We start from the raw sequence: 21,834 nt of genomic DNA on the forward strand, positions 1-21,834 counted from the left end.
CTCCTTCCACACGCCCTCTTCCTGGGGTATTCTTTCCAGTTTCCTTTCCTGCTATTAATAGCCGAGAGTCACCCCAGGTCTGTCATGGCCAGGAACGGGAGGAAGCAGGCCCTCACCTTCTCTCCAGGGGAGCAGACCGGCCCAGCTTCCCCTCCTACTCCCTGAGTGCCGGCAGGCATGTGGAGGAACGCGCCCCTTGCTGGTGCAGCTGCCCCGCCCCCTGCCCCCTACCCCCTACCCCCTGCCCCCTGCCCCCTGCCCTGGCTCATTTCTTTCCACAGCTGCTTCCCGGTCTCTCCCGCTGGCTGTTATCTCTGACCTCTTCGGCACCCCTCCCTCGCTGCACTTTCCCTCCTTCCTCTCCTTCTCAGTTCTGGGTGATCTCAGTGCCCACTTGTATAAACAACGAAATACCCTGGCCTCCCACTTTCTTGACCGTTTTCTTCTCTGCTGCCTCACAAACTGTATGTCCTCTGAAATCCAAGCATTGCGTTCTTTGATCGCGCTTCCTCTGCGGACCGGTCCATGTGCTCAAGTACGCCCGAGCTTGAACCATAGGCATACACGACTCTCGAACCCCGTGACTCATCCCCCCTCGCGGCTTCTTGGCCCCATCTGTCCACAAGGATCACCCTCTGTCCTTCACTGTCCACCATCGTAACCCGGCCTCCCAGGTATCCAGCCCCTTGCATCCTCTCCTGTCCCTGCACCCACCTTCTGTGACACCTAGTGTGCCCGCGCCCAGGCGTCGGAACACCACTGGGGCAAAATCACTCCCTGCCTGATTGGATTAATTTCATTTTTTAAAAATGTTTTTTATTTATTTTTGAGAGAGAGAGAGAGAGCGCGTGAGCACGTGCATGAGCAGAGGAGGGTCAGAGAGAGAGGGAGATACAGAATCTGAAGCAGGCTCCAGGCTCTGAGCTAGCGGTCAGCACAGAGCCCGATGCAGGGCTTGAACCCACGAACCCGTGAGATCATGACCTGAGCTGAAGCCGGTCGCTTAACCAACTGAGCCACGCAGGCGCCCCTGATTGGATTAACTTAAAATGCGTGATTCCAGGCCTCAGTTTGGCACCCACTACTAATTGACATTCATTCTTTATTTCTCAAAGTTCAGACCTCTGACCAACAGCAGCAGAATCCCTGGCAACTGGTTAGGAATGTAAATTCTCATGCTCTGTCCCAGCCCAGCTGGATCAGAAAGCCTGGGGCTGAGTTCTGCCCTTAGGGTTTTAACATGCCCTCCAGGTGATTCTGAAGCTCACTGAAGTTCCAGAACGGTTTTCTCATAGCCCCGCTTTTCCTCTTTCCAGAACGAACATTTCATACTCTTTCCTTACACATAACTTCATCTATAACAGCAGGACGTGATTGAGATCTTTCCACCACCAGTATTACAAATGCACTTACATCTATACCCATCTTCTTTCCGTTTCTAAGACGCAAGTGTCCAACCTTCTAACAAAGGTCAGGTCCCCTGGGGGTGGGGGGCAGGCCCTCGGGATTCACACACTTGGATCCCCTTCTGTATATTAAGGACCCAAAGACACAGTAGAGAGGAAACAAAAGAAAAGGAGTATTCTTTTTTTTAATGTTTATTTATTTATTTTTGAGGTGGGGGGGTGAGTGAGTGCAAGACTGCACAGGAGACGGAACAGGCAGAGGGCAGGAGACAGAGAATCCACTGCAGGCTCAGCACTGTCAGCACAGAACTTGATGCGGGGCTTGAACTCACAAACTATGAGGTCACACTCTGAGCCAAAGTCAGATGCTTAACCAACTGAGCCACCCAGGTGCCCCTATAGAAGTTCTTAAAAATCTATATATATTTAATTTTTTTTACCATTTTTTATTTATTTTTGAGAGACAGAGCGTGAATGGGGGAGGGGCAGAGAGAGAGGGAGACACAGAATCCAAAGGAGGCTCCAGGCTCTGAGCTGTCAGCCCAGAGCCCGACGCGGGGCTTGAACTCACAGACCACAAGGTCATGACCTGAGCTGAAGTCCAATGCTTAACCCACTGAGCCACTCAGGTGCCCCTTAAAAATATATTTTAGATACTTTTTATGACTATATCTGTTACAACTATCTTCTGGTTCTATTTCATTGTTCTTTTGGCTTTTTTTCTTCTACACTTTTTCTTCTGAAATAATTTTAGATATGCCGAAAAGCTGCAGAGGGTAGAGGTTCGTATCCCTTTCCTTCAGCTTTGCCTAATCCTGTCATCCGACATACCCATGGTACGTTTATCACAACTGAGAAATTAACATGGGTCCCACACAACTAAGCTACGGACTCTAATCCTATTTTACTTTTATTTCCACTAATGGTCTTTTTTGTTCAGAATACATTGCATCCAGTCAGCATGTCTGACTAGCCTCTCCCAGTCTGTGGCGGTTTTTCAGTCTTTCCTCATTGTTTATAATCTTGTTTTTTAAGAGTACCAGCCAGATATTTTGTATATTGGCCTTCAATTTTGGTGTGTCTGATGTTTTTAAATTTTTTTCATGATTAGGCTGGGAATATATATATGATTGGCTTATTACTTTATTTCTTATTGAAGCATGGTTGACACATTCCATTGTGTACTTAGGTGAACAACATAGTGATTCAACAACTAACATACATTAGGAAATTCTCAGCACGATTAGTGTGTTAGCATCTGAGGGGTTATGTATTTTTAGAAAGAGGAGGGTGGACGTGAAATACCCTTCTTATGACATCTTATCCGGGGACATGATGACTTGTGAACTGGTCATGACTTCCCATCGATGATGTTAACTTCGATCGTTTGGTTCAGATGATGTGTCTACCAGATTTCTTCACCCTTTTTTAAAATAAAAATTTTTAAATATTTATTGATTTTCGAGAGGTGGGGAGGGGCAGAGAGAGACACACACACACAGAATCTGAAGACAGGCTCCAGGCTTTGAGCTGTCAGCACAGAGCCCCACAGGGGTCTGGAATCCATGACCCTGAGATCATGATGTGAGCTGAAGTCAGATGCTCAACTGACTGAGGCCCCCCCGCCCCCATCCCACCAGAGTTCTCCACCTTAAAATTGTTACTAGTTTTCCCTTTTCATTCTCTGTTAGAAGAGAGCCTCTCTGGGGCGCCTGGGTTGGCTCAGTCAGTTGATCTTTGGACTCTTGATTTCGTCTCAGGTTCTGCTCCCAGAGTTGTGGGATCCAGCCCCGCATCTGCCTCGACACTGTGTGTGGAGCCTGCTTGGGATTCCTCTCTCTCTCCTGCCCTTCCCCTGCATGCACTCAGTCTCTCTCAAATAAAAAGAAAAAGAAAAAGAGCCCCTAAGACCAGCACGCCCTCCGAAGGGGATAAAGGTGGGGGATTCTGGAGGCAGGAAGGAGTATCTACAGATTCTTGGAATTCCTCTGTAAATGATGATTTTGTTTCTTCTTTCCATTTTCATTTACCAGCAAGGACTCCTGGAGCTCAAATCGTTCCAGGTATGGCCACGGGGGCTCCTACAGATTGCTCCCTAGGTCTTTTGGACTTGGCCCACTTTTTAAAAAAATTTTTTTAAACATTTTTAATTTATATTTGAGAAACAGAGAGAGACAGCGTGAGTAGGGGAGGGTCAGAGAGAAAGGGAGACACAGAATCTGAAGCAGGCTCCAGGCTCTGAGCTAGCTGTCAGCACAGAGCCCGACGGGGCGGGGGAAGGCTAGAACCCATGAACTGTGAGATCATGACCCGAGCCAAAACTGGATGCTTAACCGACTAAGCCACCCAGGCACCCCTGGCCCACTTTTTTTTTCTTTTTTAAAGCACTTCCTTTCTGGCATTAGGACATGTCTCATGCTCAGCTTGCATTTTCTCTACATCAGCACAAGAATCAAGCCAAGCCATTTCTCCAAGGAGTCCTGGCTCCTGATTTTGGGGAATGGTGGGGTATACTTGAGGCCAGACAGAATCCAAAGCAGACTCCAGGTTCCAAGCTGTCGACACAGAGCTTGACGGACCTCCAACCTACGAGCCTCGAGATGATGACGTGAGCCGAACTTGATGCCTTGCTTACTTGTAACTTCTTTTGCTGACATTGAGAAACTTGGCTCTTGTTATTCATTTATTTGCTTATTAACCAACACTAGTATACATATAAAGTAGATTTTAAAAAATTCTTTTTAATATTTACTTTTCAGAGAGAGAGAGCATGAGTGAGCAGAGGAGGGGCAGAGAGAGAGGGAGACACAGAATTCGAAGCAGGCTCCAGGCTCTGAGCTGTCGGCACAGAGCTGGATTCGGGGCTTGAACTCACAAATTGTGAGATCATGACCAGAGCCGAAGTCGGACGCTTAACTAACTGAGCCACCCAAGCTCACCCTAAAGTAGATTTTTAGTTGACAACCCATACTTTTTTCTTTTTTTTAAAAAAGAGTAGACTCCATGCACAGCGGAGAGCCCAGTGTGGGGTTGAACTCATGACCCTGATATCAAGACCTGAGCTGAGATCAAGAGACGGATACTTAACCTACTGAGCTACCCAGGTGCCCCAACAACCTACACTCTTGTGAGGAACCAGTTTACCCCTAAGAGTACTCTGTTTATGTGTTCTTTTTGTCTTCAGCTTTACAGTACCCAGTCAGTAAACTTTTTTCCAGTTACTTTGGTTAGCTCTTTTCTCCCATCCCTCATTTGAAACATAGTTAAATTTATTTTCATAGCTCCATTACATCCTAGGATTTCCTGAACATCTCTGGTGATTTTTTTTTTTTTTTTCCTAAATTTGCACTAAGTAAAGTTAATTCTTTGGGTATTCAGTTCTACGGACTTCAGCAAACGCGGTCTTGTATCCATGACCCCAGGACTATATAAAGCAGTTCCAAGGGTGCCTGGTTGGCTTAGTCAGTAGAGCGTGTGACTCTTGATCTTGGGGTTGTGAGTTTGAGCCCCACGTTGGGTGTAGAGATTACTTAAAAAAAAAAACAACAACAATCTTTCCACTGTACTAAGTCAGTTCTTCTCCCTTCCCTCAAACACTGACCCATTTTCTATTCCTACAGTTTTGCCTTCTCCATAATATCATATAAATGGCCTCAGACAGTTGTAGCCTTTTGGTTTCTTTCAGTTAAAATATCTTTCAGATCCATCTGTGTAATGTGACTCAATAGTTCCTTTTTTATTGCTAAGAAGCCGTTGTATGGTTGTATGACAGTTTGTTCATTCATTTGTTGAAAAATATCTTGGTTGTTTCTAGTTTGTGGTGATTATGAATAAAGAGGTGACGTGCGTTAGCGCTTAGGTTTCTGTGCGACCACAAGTTTTGAGTCCTTTTGGGGAGATCCTAAGACTAACTGCTGGGTCATATGCTAATTGTAGGCCTAACTGAGAGAAATTGTATTCCAGGGTGGCAGTCCTGTTTTGCATTCCCACTAGCAATGTATGAGAGTTCCTGTTTAACTTTTGGTATTGTCAGGTGGTTTTTAGCCGTGTAACAGGTGTGTAATGGCAATAGGTGTGTATCTCTAATTTGCATTTGCCTAATGACACCGAAGATCGATTCATATGCTTATTGGCCATCTGTATCTCTTTAAATCTTTTGCCTTTTAAAAAAATTGAGTTATATAAGGGGTGTTGTAGATCTTTTGCCTATTAAAAAAATTGAGTTATGTAAGAGGTGTTTTCCCCTTCTTACTGAACTGCTAGGACTTCCCATACAATGTTAAATGTGAGTGGGGAGTGAGGACACCCTTCCTTATTCCCTGATTTAAGGGCAAACCATCGAATCTTCCCACATTAGGCATGTTAGCTGTCGGCTTGTTGCGGGGTAGTTACGAAAAGACCACCAATGCCGAATAGAAGTGAGGCATGATTTTATTTTACGGCCAGGCCAAACCTGATCTCCCCGGTGTTAAGGAGCAGAGAATGGCCCCGAACAAAGGGGGCAGGGAGACTATATGGACAGAACACGTCATCATTTAGTTCACCAATTACAATCCATAGCATTCCATGGTAGCCAATTACATTGTCATACACAAACGCCATCTTTGGCGGGAAACCCACCCCTTCAAGGTTCTTGTCCCTTTAAAATGACCAGTCATTGTTATACATCTAAGGTATCTCGAGACGGGGACGATTTCTCACCAGTTGAGTCTGTCTCTGCCCGGTCTTAGTGAGGGGTGGGGTTGCGCTTAGCAAGCAGGCGGAAGTTACACCTTCGGATCACTAAGGGGGGGCTGCGGAGGCTTTTATCTCAATGTTTCAGCAGTTACCACGCAGTTGGTCAGAACAGTGAACGGGGAGGTGCATTCAGAAAGCAATTTACAGAAGCCAAAACAGCCGTTTTTATTGTACTCAGGTTTGTTAACCTGTAGCGGGCTTAATTCGGAGGTATTTATTTGGTTAGGAGAATTCCCTCCTATTCCTAGTTTGCTCAGCGCTGTTTTTTTTTTTTTTTCCTTAAAGATATTATTTTTAAGTAATCTCTACACCCAACTTTGGGGCTCCTCAAACTTACAGCTCCGAGATCAAGAGTGCCACGCTCCACTGACTGAGCCAGCCAAGTCCCCAAGCTTTTTTTTTTTTTTAAGTCATAAATGAATGATGAATTTTGTCAAATGATTTTTCTTCATCTATTGAGGTGATCATATGGTTTCTCATTTGGTCGTCAGTGTGGTGAATGGCACGGACTTTTAAGCACTGAATTTGCCACGAGCTGAGCCTGGCTTAATCAGGATGTGTTATCTTTTATTTATTATTACTTTTTTAATTTTTAATTTTTGAGAGACCAAGAGAGATTGACAGCTGAGCAGGGGAAGGTCAGAGAGAGAGGGAGACACAGAATCGGAAGCGGGCTCCAGGCTCTGAGCTGTCAGCACAGAGCCCGACGCGGGGCTTGACCCCACGAACCGTGAGATCATGACCTGAGCCGAAGCCGGATGCTCAACCGCCTGAGCCACCCAGGCGCCCATGTATTATTCTTTCGATATATTTGATTAGTCATTAGGAAAATACAGATTAAGACCACAGTCGAGCTGCCACTTCAAGCCCAGTAAAACGGCTTTAATAAAAAGATGATAACGGTTGGTGGGGAGGAGGTGGAGAACTTGGAACCCTTATACACGGCTCGTGGGCATGTAAGATGGTGCAGTCATTTTCGAAAACAATTGGGCAGTTCCTCCAACTGCTAAATCTAGAGTTACCATATGATCCAGAAATTCCCCTCCCAAGTGTAGGTCCAAGAGAAATGAAAACGTGTCTACACAGAAACTTGTACATGAAGGCTCATAGCAACATTATTCCAATGGTGAAAAGTTGAAACAACCAAGTGTTCACTATCTGATAAAAGGATAAACAAAACGTGGCATATCCGTACACTGGAGTATTATTCAATAGTAAAAAGAAATAAAGATCGGACACATGCTATGACTGAGGTGAAACTAAAAAATGTTACGCTAAGTGGAAAAAGCCAGTGACGAAACACCATTCGTTGTAGGATTCCATTTATGTGAGATGTCTACAGCAGAGACGGAGAGTAGAGGGGTGTCTTCAGTGTGAGGGTTTGGTGTTAATCTAGTCAAGAGTTGGGCTTCGTTTAAAACCTGTCACAGCACAGGCTGGAAACCCCTTGAGTCGTCATCCCTCTGTCTCCCTGTGCGGCTGTAGGTCTTCACTTTATGCTGGTCTGCGGGCGGCTTTCACAGTTCCCTCCAGCTGTAGGCCAGTCACTTTTACTTCCCACTTGGCTATTGCTAGTGATGAGGGTTTTGGGGGGGGGGTGATAGTGGGATTCATGGGGTCCAGAGCCAATGGCCAAGAAAGAATTCTTGAAGATGTATTTGGTGCAAGAAGGTGATTTATTGAAGCCCAGGGACAGGACCCCTGGCTAGGAAGAGCTGCCCCAGGGCCATGAGGAGAGACTGGTTACTTACTATGCACTTGGCGGTTGGTAAAGTCCAGGGGAAGTTTCCAAAGAGCCTTTCATAGTCTAAAGAAGATTCACAGGATACTGAAAGCCTCGCTGTTGTCAAGCTAAGGTGGTTTTTCCCTCTAGTAAAGCATTAAGACTGTAGGGAGTTCCTGGAGAAACATTTTACTCTGCCTACATCACGTATTTGTCAGTGGGCTGCAGGTTATGAGGAAATTTCATTTTATTTTATTTTTAATAATTTTTAACATTTATTTATTATTAAGAAACAGAGAGACCGAGCATGAGCAGGAGAGGGGCAGAGAGAAGGGGAGACACGGAATCCAAAGCAGGCTCCAGGCTCTGAGCTGTTAGCACAGAGCCCGACGTGGGGCTCGAACTCACAAACCATGAGATCATGACCTGAGCCAAAGTCGGACACTCAACCGACTGAGCCACCCAGGCGCCCCTGGAAATTTCATTTTAAATACCTGCCATTCCCGTCTGCCTTGGTTTCCCACATCAGCTAGCACTTTGGGTTAAGGGCAGGGAGATGGACATTCTCTGAGGTTTTGATTAAATGGGATTCTCCCATAGGTGTTAGAACCTGGGGCTAGAGGATCTGGCCTTTCATTGGTGTTCTGCCTCTTTTCTAGAAGTTACGCTGGGCTTATCACCTATTTCTGTTTCTGTTTCCCTTTTTTAAAAAGCGTTTGTTTATTTAGTTTTGAGAGAGAATCCAAATCACCCTCCATGTTCAGCGTGGAGCCCCATGCCGGGTTTGATTCCACAACTGTGACATCATGACCTGAGCCAAAATCAACAGTCAGATGCTTAACCAACTGATCCAACCTGGCGCCCCTTATTAGTTAAAAAAAAAAATCTGTTTTGGGGGCATCTGGTTTGGTTGGTAGAGCATCCAACTCTGGATCACAGGGTTGTGAGTTGAGGCCCCATGTTGGGTGCAGAGATTACTTTCAAAAAGTGAGTAATAATGGGGTGCTTGGGTGGCTCAGTCGGTTAAGAGTACAGCTCTTGATTTTGACTCAGGTCATGATCTCCTGGTTTGTGAGATCGAGCCCCACATTGGGCTTTGCCTTGACAGCAAGGAGCCTGCTTAGGATTCTCTCGCTCTTCTCTGCCTCTTCTCCACTCACACTCTCTCTCACTCAAAAGAAATAAATAAATTTAAAAAATGAGTATTAAAAATACTTTCTTAAATCCCTATGTTCGAAAACCTGTTACTTTGTTGACATTTGCTATTATTTTTGTTTTCCATTTCATTAATTCCTGCTTTATCTTTATTATTTCATTCTTCCACCACCTCCTCTTCTATAGCTTTCCATTATCACAGTATATACAGGAGCAGGGCTGAGCAGGTCCTAAAGAGAAGGATGACATTGTAAATTGCAGTGTGGCTCACACTCTGTTCCCACCGTACTGTCAACCTTTCCCCCAACTCATCCCCAAAGGGCCCAAAGAGTAGAGTTTCCTGTGATCAGTTGTCTGACGAGTGAATAAAGCCAAGTTATGTTTATGTATAGAATATACTGGAGCCAGGCAAGAGTGGACTGCCGTCAGATAATAGCCCTGTTTAGGGGAGACCCTGAGGTACAGTAAAAAAGAAAGAAAGTTAGTTCTTATAATGGGTGGGACTTTGAATAGTACATTTCATGGTCATTTTTTTGTTTTGTTTTGTTTTGAAGGCAAGCTATACTGAGGGGAGGATCTGACCGGAATCACAGGCAATAGCTAATGACTTTTAGGCAGATAGGAACTTAGAAGGAGCCAGATGAGAGGATCAGTGCCAGCAAGTGCATGGAGGAGCATGTGGATAGATCTGGAGTGCAAGCTTGATCTCACGCTCGACCATCAGATGGATGGACCGTCATTATGCCTCAGTTGGCTGCTCTCTGCATTCACCCACGTGAATGCTCGGTGGGCTCACGAACAAGTGGCCATGATGCAGGGAGGCTGGAAGGGACACACTCTGGATCGGAATGTGTTTTTCCACCTGCCATGTTCTGCCGGCAGCACTGTCCCATCATGATATTCCACAGAGCACAGGGCTTCACCAGGGAGCTCCCTCCGGCGCAGAGCAAGCGGAGCGTAATTAACCTCAGAAGATGGACCCATCTTGCCCGGACTCCTACGAGCCGCTACAAAGGAAGCAGGGAGGGGTGCGGTTGGGACTCAGGATACCTGTGGCGCCTGCTAGCGATCCTCCTGACAGCGTCCCCAAGACTTAGATCTCTCAGAAATGAAATCAAGAAAGGAAGGAAGACAGGAAAGGGGGGATAGAGAGAGAGAGATAGAAAGGAGGGAGGAAGAAAGAAAGAAAAAATAGGGAGGGAGGGAGAGAAAGAGAGAAATGGAGAGAGAAAGAAAGAAAAAGAAATCCAGTATCTAGTAGTAATGGTGTCATTGATGCGAACTGAATTAACCCATGCTCGATGGTGGTAGAGATGGTGTCTCCTCAGACAAGTTCAGAAGGATTCTAGGTAGGTTTCTGACTAAAGCCTGATTTAGCCATCGTTAGTGATTTTGTTAGCTAGATGATGGCCTTTTTTTAAAAACTGGCTGCTAGGAGTTTACTTTCCACTTGGTGCAAGGCATGCCATTGTGGGGGTGTCAGGGAGGCTTGCGTGTGCCTTGGATAGTGGAGTGGGGTTCTCTCTCCTTCCTTGGTGTTTTGCCATTTTGATACCAAAGAACCCAGCTACTTCTGCCGGCTGCAGCCCGCGCAGCCTACGGGGAAGGGAAGCGGGAAGGGACTCCTGTGAGCCTCGTGTCTTCTGAAGCCTGTGGCCGGTGGTGGCCCCTCAGGACCGGGGCCTGGGGTTGGCTCTGCCAGGCTGGCCACCAGGCTGCTTCCCCATGACTTCCAGAGCGAAGTCAGTGGCGATCAGGGTGCCGGAGGCGTGGGGAGATTCCCAGCCCGGGGAGTCTAACACCGTCGCCACGCGTGGAAGGGTGGACTTCCCGAAAAAGCAGCTTGCCCACGGTGACCAGGGTCACCTTGCGGAGACCAGGGTGGTGAGGGATGGCTTCCCCAGGATGTTCTGCACTTCCGCAGAGCTGTTCCTGGAAGTGTGGAACCCGGGCGGTGGCGGTAAGTCGTGGGTGGCTGCGAGCAAGCCGTGCTGGGGGGCGGCGGCTTCCTTGCTGCTGTTCCTGGGCTGGTGGGAACCTTGGCAGTAGGCCTCCCATGTGATCGTGGGAGGTGGGGACGGGGCCCACAGGCCACAGAGCTGATTTGCAAAGGAGACCATGAGAAACCACTTTCGGTTTAATGCAGGCAGAGTTGATTTAAAACAATTTTTTTTAAGTTTCTTTAAATTTATTTTTGAGAGACCGAGACAGTGCGAGCAGGGGAGGGTCAGAGAGAGGGAGACACAGAATCTGAAGCAGGTTCCAGGCTCCAAGCTAGCTGTCAGCACAGAGCCCGATGCGGGGCTCGAACCCATGAACCTTGATACCATGACCTGAGCCGAAGCCAGACACTTAACCAACTGAGCCACCCAGACGCCCCAAAGACAGAGTTGATTTTTAATGTTTGAAACTAAGAACCCCGGTGTCGATAGTGAAGTAAGTCAGGCTGAGGAGTAGATTAGGTTGAAAAGTGTCCTCCCCAAAAGATGTGTTCAAGCGAATGTGACTTATTTGGAAACAGAGTCTTTGTAGATACTATCAAGTTAAGGTCATACTGGATTAGGTCCTACTAGATTAGGGTGAACCTTAAATCCGCAGACTAGTGTCCGTATAAAAGGAGAGACACCAGGGACAAAGGCCTTGTGATGATGGGGACCATGGGTTGGAGGGCTATGACCACAAGCCAAGGAAGACCAAAGATTGCCACGAGGAAGCAAAGAGATTCTTCCCGAGTGCCTCAGAGCGCGTGGCCCTACCAATTTTGGATATCTAGCCTCCAGAGCTATGAGAGAATCCATTTATGTTGTTCTAAGTCACCCAGTTTGTGGTCGTTTGCTATAGCAGCCTTGGGAAATGAACAGACCCTGCATTCAAGGTACCCGGAGTCCGTGGAAAGATTCCGTTCTGGGAATTGGAGGAGTGGCTGGCTGTGTTCTCTACTGTGCTGATTTGACACAGGTCTCTGTCTGTCGAGCCTTGGGCGGGGGCGGGGGGGTGTCTTCGGGGGCTGCCCCTAAAGACCACATGATAATTAGCCCTGGTCCCAAATCCCTCTTGCTACGTGATTCTGATTAGCACGCTGATTGCGCTGTCCATTATGGCTTTGTACCCACCTTTTTTTCTGAGAAATGAGGTTCTACCCCCGTCTCTACCACCCAAGGAACCTGGTGTCCGTTCCCCACTGAAATCAGCATCTTGTCCTACGAGCACTTCTGGCCAATGAAGACTAGCCACCCCGATCTCTTAGATATGCTGCTAGTCTCAGCAGTGTCCCCAGTGTAATCAAATCCAAGATCCCATCAGTGATAAGACGCACTATTATTTTATGAAGTACTTAGAAAAGGAAAACCCTGTCAAAGTTTGACCTACGATAATTTATATTATGCCTCATTTCACAGACATGAAAAGATGTGCGTCTCAGAACTCATGAAATACAGTATTTCTCAAAGCCTCGGGGAAGCCAGTGTCATTTGAGCCCTTCTAAGGAAAAGCTGTGAGCGAGCAGATTACACAGGAGAAAACATTCTACCACTTCTGTCTCTCTAAGGTTTTGGATTTCTTCCTATTCGTTATTCCAGGGAATTTCTGGCAGCTTAATGTTATTTGATGTGGACTAACATTGTGTGCAGGTTTCAGTTCACCAACTAAGAAAACGATGAGAACCTAGCTGTGAAGTCGGCATATCGAACCCCCATCTCTGAGAGGCACACCCCTGTTGACAGATTCAGCCTGATGGGATTATCCCTCCTTGATCTAGCGCCCTCCTAGCCAATCACCAGACACTGTTGCTAGGGTGATTACAGATACTTCTTTGCGTGTAAACCTCCTTTTGGGCCGGACTCTGTATTTGTCTTTCTGGGGCATCCTGGAGTCTGGCTCTTGTTATGGGTTTGGAAAAAGTGAAGAGTCCTAGCGATGATGAGATGTGGCTTTGTGTGTCCGTGAGCTCAGGTGAACCTCTTAGAGTTTGGCAGCAAGGTAGGAGCTACATCATTGGAACAGCAGTTGAGTATAGGCAAGTGAGCGCCATTGCAGATTGAGACGTTAAAAAAATTTGTTTTTAATATTTTATTTATTTTTGAGAGATAGCGCGCAAGTAGGGTAGGGGCAGAGAGAGAGGGAGACACAGAATCTGAAGCAGGCTCTAGGCTCTAGGCTCTGGGCTGTCAGCACAGAGCCCGACACAGGGCTTGAACTTACCGACCTGTGAGATCGTGACCTGAGCTGAGCCGAAGTTGGACTGTTCACTGACACAGCCACCAGGCGCCCCGCAGATTGGGACCTAATGGACACTCTGACTCATCTGCATCCTCTCATATGTCACCATTTTAATTCTCAAGGTCCTATATTCACCTACGAGATCTGGTGAAGTTAAGAATAAAACTAACATTGTGGTGCTGGGTGCCTCAGTCCGTTAAGAATCTGACTTCAGCTCAGGTCATGGTTTTGCGGTTCACAAGTTCGAACCCCATGTTGGGCTCTGTGCTGACAGCTCAGAGCCTGGAGCCTGCTTCTAATTCTGTGTCTTCCTTTCTCTCTGACCCTCCCCACTCACACACTTTGTGTCTCTCTCTCAAAAACAAATAAACATTAAAAAAAATTTAAAGTCCATGGGGATCCCCATTGGAAACGTATTTCCAGTGCTCCTGGGGTCAGTCTGTGGCATCCCATGGAGAAGCAGTCACATTATCCCGGCATCAAGAATGACACAAATGCCAAAGCCACTATGGGCACGTCACACCCCCTCATGCGTGCAGGACTCTCCCCTAAACCCCAAGAAGACCCGGTCAGTGCTCCTGGAAGTCCTCTTGCCCACAGCCACATCTGACACAGATTTCTGCTTTTCAGCGGCACAGTGGTGTGTGTGTGTGTGTGCACCTGTGTGCACACCCGGGGGTACGGTGCGCTGGCTTACTGTGTAGCTAGCTTGTAGAGGAACGGGGACTGCCGGAGACCACATTTAGGGCTACTTTGTTTTTAATTAAATTTTTTTTAAATGTTTACTTACTCATTTTTATTAAAAATATTTTTTAATGTTCATTTTTGAGAGAGAGGGAGAGACTGTGAGTGGAGGAGGGGCAGAGATGGAGGGAGACACAGAATCCGAAGCAGGCTCCGGGCTCTGAGCTGTCAGCACAGAGCCCGAAGCGGGGCTCGAACCCAGGAACAGTGAGATCATGACCTGAGCTGAAGTCATATGCCCAACCGACTGAGTCACCCAGGTGCCCCTGATTTTCTGGGCCCTGCTCCCCGACCCCTGACTCACTAACCCCCCACTCAGACTCATCTCTTATGTTTCTTCTCTGCTTTGGGGGCTTTGCAGGTTCTGTTCTTCTGCCTCCTGTTCTGCACACAGTTTTCTCCTTGTCATCCTTCAGGTCTAGCAGAATGAGCATCTGAGATGCTTTCCTCACCTTTCTCTCTCTCTCTCTTTTTTAAGGAATCCGTATACCCAGTGTGAGGCTCGAGTCCACAACCCCCAGATCCAGAGTCGCTCAATCAGCCCCCGAGCAGGCCAGGCATCCCCTCCTCACCTCGCCACCTAAACAGCCCCCGACCCTGTTCTCTGCATCATTTCCTTGCTCATTTCTTCCACATATTCTCCAGAATTTGATTTTTATAAAAATTTATTTTGAGAGAGTGAGAAATCAGGGGAGGGGCAGAGAGAGAGGGAAACAGAACCTCAGGCAGGATCTGCACCAGTAGCTCAGAGCCCAAGGTGGGGCTTGAATTCCCAAACCGTGAGATGGTAACCTGAGGTGAAACCAAGATTCGGAAACTTAACCGACTGAGCCACCCAGGTGCCCCCAGAATTTGATGTTTGTTCTGTTCACTTTTTTATTGTTAATTTCGTTGGTCTTGTCCACCAGAATGGACGCTGCCTGAGGGTGTGGTTGTATGTGTCTTCACCAGTGTGTCCTGGGCTGCACGCTCATAAAACAGAAGAGTAAAATTCCCAAGGCCTTCCCTCCCTGACCCCCGGTAGGGGCCAGCCACCGTGCAGAGCAGAGTCAGGCGCCCCGTACTTCTCTTCCACGCACGTCTCACAACTGTGCTTCGATGGCCATTTGTGTAATGCCACTACGGCCAGTTTCTCCTAGATTATACTTCCTGAGAACAGAGGCATCTGTCTCTCACCATGGCCACGAGGCAGTGCAGCAGGCATGAGGCTGCTAAGTGTCACCAAGGCTCGTGTGCCAGGAAGCAGGGGGACCCTGGCCGCCTGGCTCAGTGAAAACAGGAGGGGCGCGTGCCCCGGCTCACGGCGGGCTTCCCCATGCAGGGCGAGTAGGTGGCTTGTGGTCCTTAGTGGTTTCTTGAGCTTCAGCAAGTGTGGGTACATTGAAGACCCAGGCCTTCAGCCATGGCAAATGGCAGGGATGACAGCAAGGCCTCTGGGTCGCCAGGAAGAGCTGGGGAAATGTGCAGAGATGCGCAGTGGATGCCCTGACTCTGTGTTGTCTTTGTAACCAGGAGACCCGCCCGCTCCTGCCTCAAATCCCATAACAGACCATATAACCTCAAGCAAGTCTGACGCCGACCGCAGTGACGGAAGGCAGGCTGTAGTCCCTGCCGTGACAAGCAAGGCTCCCCCAGCCACTGAGGGAAGGGAGGCGTCAGCCACCACGTCAGCCCCGGTCAACAAAAACCTGTCACTGGCACCCAGCGCCTCCACCGGTGCCCCATTTGCAGCCCCGACCCAGAAAAGCACGGCCGTCCCGACCACTGACAAAGATGGGGCGTCCTTAGCCACGCCCCCCCCAAGTACTGATCCCCCAGCGACTCAAGGTTCAAGCCAGTCCGCGCTTCCACCAACCACGAAGTCCACGAAGCCCGACCCCACTGGCCAGCCAGCCGGATCGGGAGCCCAGAGTAGCCCCGGCGTTTCCACCGACGACACGGCCACGCAGGGCACGGGGGCGCCGGCCTCTGCGTCTCCACTGGTCAGGTCCACCGGCGCCACACCTGCTCCGTCCACGGCCACCCCAACACGCCCTCCCCAGCCAGCTACAACTGCTTCTTTGAAGCCCTTGGGGAGCTCTTCCCAGGAACCAGACAAAATCACTATCACATCAAGTAGTTTAGGCACCGAGACAAGTCCCGGCCCCACATTATCTGGGGCACCTACCACGCCAAGTAAGTAATGTGCTTTTTCTCTCCCCAAGCAGGAAGAAACTTCTGAATGCTTATATTCTATACAGTTGCTCAGCTGGTAGATAGATAGAATTCATGCTGAGGGTTACATACTGTGACTGCACCACCTTCATTCAGGCCTGGGGCCCCCCTTCAGTCCCGAGCAGAGGCCAGCAGTTCCGTGGAGAGCTCGGTGTTTTGGCATGCTTGGTTGAGTGCATAAGCAAGTCAACAGTCTATTCGTGGGTAAGACTTGGGCGGTTGCAGGGGTGGAGCATTCAAAGTATTCCAGAGCAGGGGTGCCTGGGAGGCTTAGGTTGTGCGGGGCTCAAACGCGCAAAACCGCAAGATCAGGACCAGAGCCAAAATGGAGTTGGGTGCCCAACTGACCGAGCCACCCAGGTGCCCCTAAATTTTTTTTTAATGTTTGTTTTTTTAGGGAAGGAGATAGAGGGTGAGCAGGGGAGGGGCAGAGAGAGAGGGAGACACAGAATCCGAAGCAGGCTCCAGGCTCTGAGCCTGACATGGGGCCTGAACCCATGAGTCATGAGATCATGACCTGAGCTGAATTTGGACGCTTAACCGACTGAGCCACCCAGGCGCCCCTCAGTTTCCTTATTTATAAAATAGGTTAATTATGGCACATTCTTCGTAGGGGTGTGGTGAGGATTAACTGAGAAAGTAACTTGGAAGCGCTTAGGACGGTCCCTTCAACAGAGTAAGCACTCCATTAGCATTAGCTCTTGCTGCTGACACCTTTGCCAGCGTGACTGCTTTTATCGGGCCTCACGCTGGGTCATCCGGTCTTACCCATCCTGGAATAGGTTACTGGGATTGACTTCATGTGTTTCCCTCTCCTTCCTCATGGCCTTGCTTAGCACTCCAGCTTGTAGTCTGGGTGGGAGATAGGATCAAAGAACCTTAGGGAGCTGAGAACAAGAAAGACTGTCTTCTTCAAGGTACCACTCAGTTTTTTTTTAACTCTTAAAAAAAAGTTTTATTCATTTTAGTTATCTCTACACCCCACATGGGACTCGAACTCACGACCCTGCAATCGAGAGTTGCATGGAGAGTTATACTTTTGGACTGAGCCAGCTAGGCGCCCCCCACTCATCTTTTCCCATAGCTTTTGCTTTCCCAATTACAGCATCATCGGCCGCCTCACAAGGAAATCAGCAGTACTCCAGCAAGGTGCCGGCTGTCCCTGGGACTTCTGTCACTGAGACCTCTTCTTCTGTCACTGAGACTGCTGCTTCTGTCACTGAGACCTCTTCTTCTGTCACTGGGACCTCTTCTTCTGTCACTGGGACCTCTTCTGTCATTGGGACCTCTTCCTCTGTCCCTGGGACCTCTTCGTCGGAGGCTCTGCAGCCTGCAGTCCCTTCCTCAGGACCGGTGGCCACCTCTGTCATAGGACCTGGAAGCTTCATCACTCCCTTGGCTCCAAATACCCCCGTCTCCAGAATGTCTTATCCTCCCTCGACTCCTAAGAATGATGGGGCGCTGCCAGCAGTGGGAGGACAGGTAAGAGAGGCCAGACTCAGGTGGAAGGGGGCTCTAAGAGCTGTTTTGTCTTCCTTCCCGCCCAGGGCCCCTGGCGAGGCCTGTTAGAGGTAGTCAGCCATTCACCCCTCCCTCGCTTTACCAGACCGCTGGACAGCCTGGGACCCACCTGGCCCTGTAACTGGCCAGCCCACCCAGGGGGAGGGCGGAGTTCGTGGTGAGACCCTGCCAGGCTGAGCCTGAATCTGAATCTCAGTGGCTTCTTCTAGATATGGTGTGGACTTCCCGAAAATCAAACTGAAGGGATGCTCGTCCTGAACTTCACGAAAACCAGCCCCTGTGTGAGTACCCTGCTAATCCAGGCTCCGCCCTGAATTATACCCCCCAACTGCAGTTTAGCAGCAGGATTAGGGGAGGTCGAAGGGAATGGGGGTGTTCATTTTCCTGCCCCCCTTTTTTTTCCTGGTGAGAAGTGGCCCCTTCCAGCTTACGGGCGGACAGAGTGAAGTTCAGACTCCTCTAAGTCAAGCCCCACGGAGCGGCTGCCAGGCCAGAAGTACCCCGGTCTCCTGGTCTTGGTGCTGTGTAATTGTTCACGTGTTCGCAGAGTCCGGAGACTTCAGTCGTACTTTTTGTTTCCCTCTTGTTCAGGCTGTGATTTTAGTTCACTTGATCTCTTTGGTCTTCAGAGGCTTCGGTTGAAAACGGGGGGCTCAGTCGGCCTGCCTGACTTTTCCTGCTCTAACAGTCTGTGGTTTTATGTTTGCTGGGCCTTGAGTAATCTGTGGGCCTCAGTGGGTGAGCAGTGTGGAGATAATCTCCCTGGAGACTGAGGAGTCAGTTCCTAAGCCGCTGGGAGCCACTGCCAGCACTCAGGGTGCTATGATGCGCTGGGGCAGGGGTGTCAGCATGCCTGTGACTCCAGGTTCCAGGAAGGGGCTGACCCGTTAGCCCAGGTTGCTGGCACCTGGGAGTGCAGCTGATGGGTGGCTCACGGCTGCCCCCTCCTGGGCGGTGACTGTTTTTGCAAACATTCCCCTAGGAACTAGAACAAAGTCCACTTTCTAAAGGAAGGAGAACGTGGGTTTACATCATTCTAATACCACGTGTTTTTTTTTTTACAGTTGCTTTTTTTGGGTGATCACTTTGCTAGGATTTTCCAAGTGAATTTTACAAAAGCATGCATTTAGACCAGAGTTTTAAGAGGAGTGGCGGTACCCTGGCGTGGGGCCTACTGGACAAGGCCGGACCCCCACCGATGCATACCCAGCCATTCTCAGGCCCGCTTTTTCTTTTCTTACAGTCTTATTTTATTTTCAAAGTTTTATTGATTATTGAGGCAGAGAGACAGAGCGTGAGCAGGGGAGGGGCAGAGAGAGAGAGAGAGAGAGAGAGAGACACACACACACACACACACACACACACACACACACACATCAAATCCAAAGGAAGCTCCAGGCTCTGAGCGGTCAGCACAGAGCCCAACACAGGGCTTGAACCCATGGACCGTGAGATCATGACCTGAGCCGAAGTCAGGCGCTTAACTGACTGAGCCACCAGGTGCCCCTCTCAGGCCCTCTTTTTTGCTAAACCTTGCCAGGGTGTGTGATTGGTTGGGAACAGCATCCCCCCTCCCCCCCACCCCTGCCTCCCTGTGGGCTGTAAAAGGAGGTCTGGAAGTCCTGTGTCTCTGCCTGGTGTGAGGCTGAGGAATTGGGAAGCCTAGGAAATCCCGGGTGGAAACCTAAGGAGGGTTTGGGGGGGTTCCTGAGGTGGGCCACGCCAAGCGTCCTTTTCTTCCTCTCCATACCTCATTCCAAATTCAGGTCAGACACCAGCTTGGTGTGCCTCTAGGTGACGTGACAGGACCTGGTAAAAACTGTCCACACTTTGCTTCCTCACTCTCACCCCTAAAGCCATGTCAGCCATGCTCTGTCTCCTTCGCAGTACAGAAGACTACCTTCCAAGATGTCCCCATGTGCATCTTTAAGATCTCCCACAGGGTCCTGTTCAGTGACGGCCTTGCCTTTTCCCGTCAGCCTGTTTATGGGTTCATGGTCAGAATCTTAGTTTAGTGAAGGGCGTGCACTGTTTCAACTTTGGGATAGTTATCCTTGGGCTGAGAGCTGGGGCTTGCCCTCCTGGGGTGTTTGAACTGGGCATCAATGCCTGGAAGGTTGAGAGAGGGCTGGAATCTCCCAGTTGGCTGGGGGACAGGTGGGGCGGGGTGGCAGTGGTGCTGGGAAGGGCCTTTGCAGGCCCTTCTAGGGAGATGATGAGGGCATCAGGTGGTGATCCCTGAAGAGCTGGGGGAGGGGGAGAGGGCAGTCCGGTGAAAGGTGTTGTTCAGCCATAGACAAGATAAACGGGGTGAGGCGACCTGGGGAAGACGTTTGCAGAGAAGGCAGGGGTTGGCCCGGCTCGGCCCCTAACCTGTGACTCCTTCCGGGCCTGGGAGTGGCCCCAGTTGAGGGAAGAGAGAAACTGGTTCACACCAGGCAACAGCAACCTCCTGACCTTGGGTCTGAGGGGCACCTCGCAAAGCCTAGGCTGCTGTTCTGATCCCTGAGGAATCCCTTGTGGTCTCCCCACGACAGGTAAAGGACTTTTCGGATGACCATCTGGTTGAACTGCTGTGCAAGGCAGCCAAAGCCACCTTCAATGCAGCTAAAGATAAGTGCCGCATCCAGCTGGCACCTATCCCAGAGGCCCAGGCAGTGGCGGTCAAAGAAATCACGATCCAGAGTGAGTCGAGGGGCGGGGGTGCCGAGGCCTCACGGGGGCGGGAACGGGGCAGGGGGCGACAGGTCGGGAGCCACGAGGGGTCAGGGCTGGCGCTTCCCCAGATCCCCACGAAGCGTCACGCCGAGAGAGACCGCACTCAGGAGACTGAGGAGCGCCACGTCCTCTCGGGGCCCAGCGTCCATCCCTCACACGTCACTCGGAGCTGGGCCCCTCGCGACGTCTCTCCTCCCCACAGCAAACCTCTCGCCCACGGACGTGTATGAGTCGCTGAAAGACAAATGGGACGAGCTGAAACAGGTAAGCGGGCTCCTCCGGGCGCTGGGGCCGCAGCCCGTCCCTTGGAGCCCCCGTTACTCAGTACTGCTCGATGCAGGGGGACGGGAGGATTAGAGAGGGGCCGGTCGGGTGACGGAATTGGTCCCCCAGCAGATGCCAGGCAGGTAGCTGACTGGGAGTGACCTACGCTCCGTTTTCTCCTACATCACCTCCTCCTTTCTGGCAGGCGGGAGTCAGTAACATGAAGCTTGGGGACCAGGGGCCACCCGAGGAGACCGAGGACCGGTTCAGCATGCCCCTCATCATCACCATCGTCTGCATGGCCTCCTTCCTGCTCCTGGTCGCTGCCCTCTACGGCTGCTGCCACCAGCGCCTCTCCCAGAGGAAAGACCAGGTGAGGGCTTCACCCCCTCGCCAGGCCAGTTCACCAGACGTCTTCACCCCATCCCCCCATATTCGAGGAGAGTGAGGGGGCCGTGGACCCTTTCTGACAGGCAGCGACCATCCCTTACAGGAGCTGCAAAGTTGCAGGGAAACTACAGAGGCCGAGTGGGGGAAGGGAAGATCACGGGCTGTGGAGTCAGACTTGGGGTAAAGCCCCAGCTCAGCCTCCTGTTACCCATGCGGCCGTGGGCACCTCCTGGTCCCAGTTTCTCACCTGCACGTGGGGAGAATATTCACCTCGCGGAGCTGCTCCGAGGGTCCCCTGAAATAAGTGGACCTAGGCATACGTGTCTCACCACGTATTTTACCTGCCTTCCTCGAGTTCCCATCCCGGCTGGCCCACTAGACACGCAGTCCTCAACCCTGGCCGCACACTGAGAGGACAGGTAGGGAACTTCCCATGCCCGCCTCCTCACACGCCAGCTGAAACAATCCGGATCCAAATGATCAGAGCTTCCCAGGTGACTCGACCGTGGGACCCGTCTGCAGCTGTAGGTCATGCTGCACCCATCTTGTTTGGCCTTGGAGGGGTCCCGCATCCCCCAGCCTGATGAACGTCATCTCCAGTCCTTCCTGGTTCAGTACAGTGGGTGGGGTGAGGCAGGGCCTGGGCAGTCAGGTTTGGGGGGAAGAAGTGGAGGAGAGATGAGGACTCTGGAGCAGAGTCAGTCCATTTCTGCTGACTTCATGGATTTGCCAGTAGGGGAAAGG

At 50.1% G+C, this 21,834-nt stretch overlaps 1 protein-coding gene across 1 annotated transcript in view; it reads left to right on the forward strand.

The window, feature by feature from the left end:
• The window catches only part of PODXL (podocalyxin like), a 48,451-nt gene that overhangs the window by 22,422 nt on the left and 4,195 nt on the right, over positions 1 to 21,834 (forward strand). Inside the window, exons 2-7 of the mRNA XM_029923287.1 lie at positions 15,496 to 16,158; positions 17,303 to 17,679; positions 17,928 to 17,999; positions 20,256 to 20,403; positions 20,639 to 20,700; positions 20,906 to 21,073. Coding sequence (XP_029779147.1) covers positions 15,496 to 16,158; positions 17,303 to 17,679; positions 17,928 to 17,999; positions 20,256 to 20,403; positions 20,639 to 20,700; positions 20,906 to 21,073 — 1,490 coding nt within the window. The remainder of the gene's footprint in view (positions 1 to 15,495; positions 16,159 to 17,302; positions 17,680 to 17,927; positions 18,000 to 20,255; positions 20,404 to 20,638; positions 20,701 to 20,905; positions 21,074 to 21,834) is intronic.

This window comes from Suricata suricatta, chromosome 2, assembly GCF_006229205.1.
Source record: "Suricata suricatta isolate VVHF042 chromosome 2, meerkat_22Aug2017_6uvM2_HiC, whole genome shotgun sequence".
Taxonomy (NCBI): domain Eukaryota; kingdom Metazoa; phylum Chordata; class Mammalia; order Carnivora; family Herpestidae; genus Suricata; species Suricata suricatta.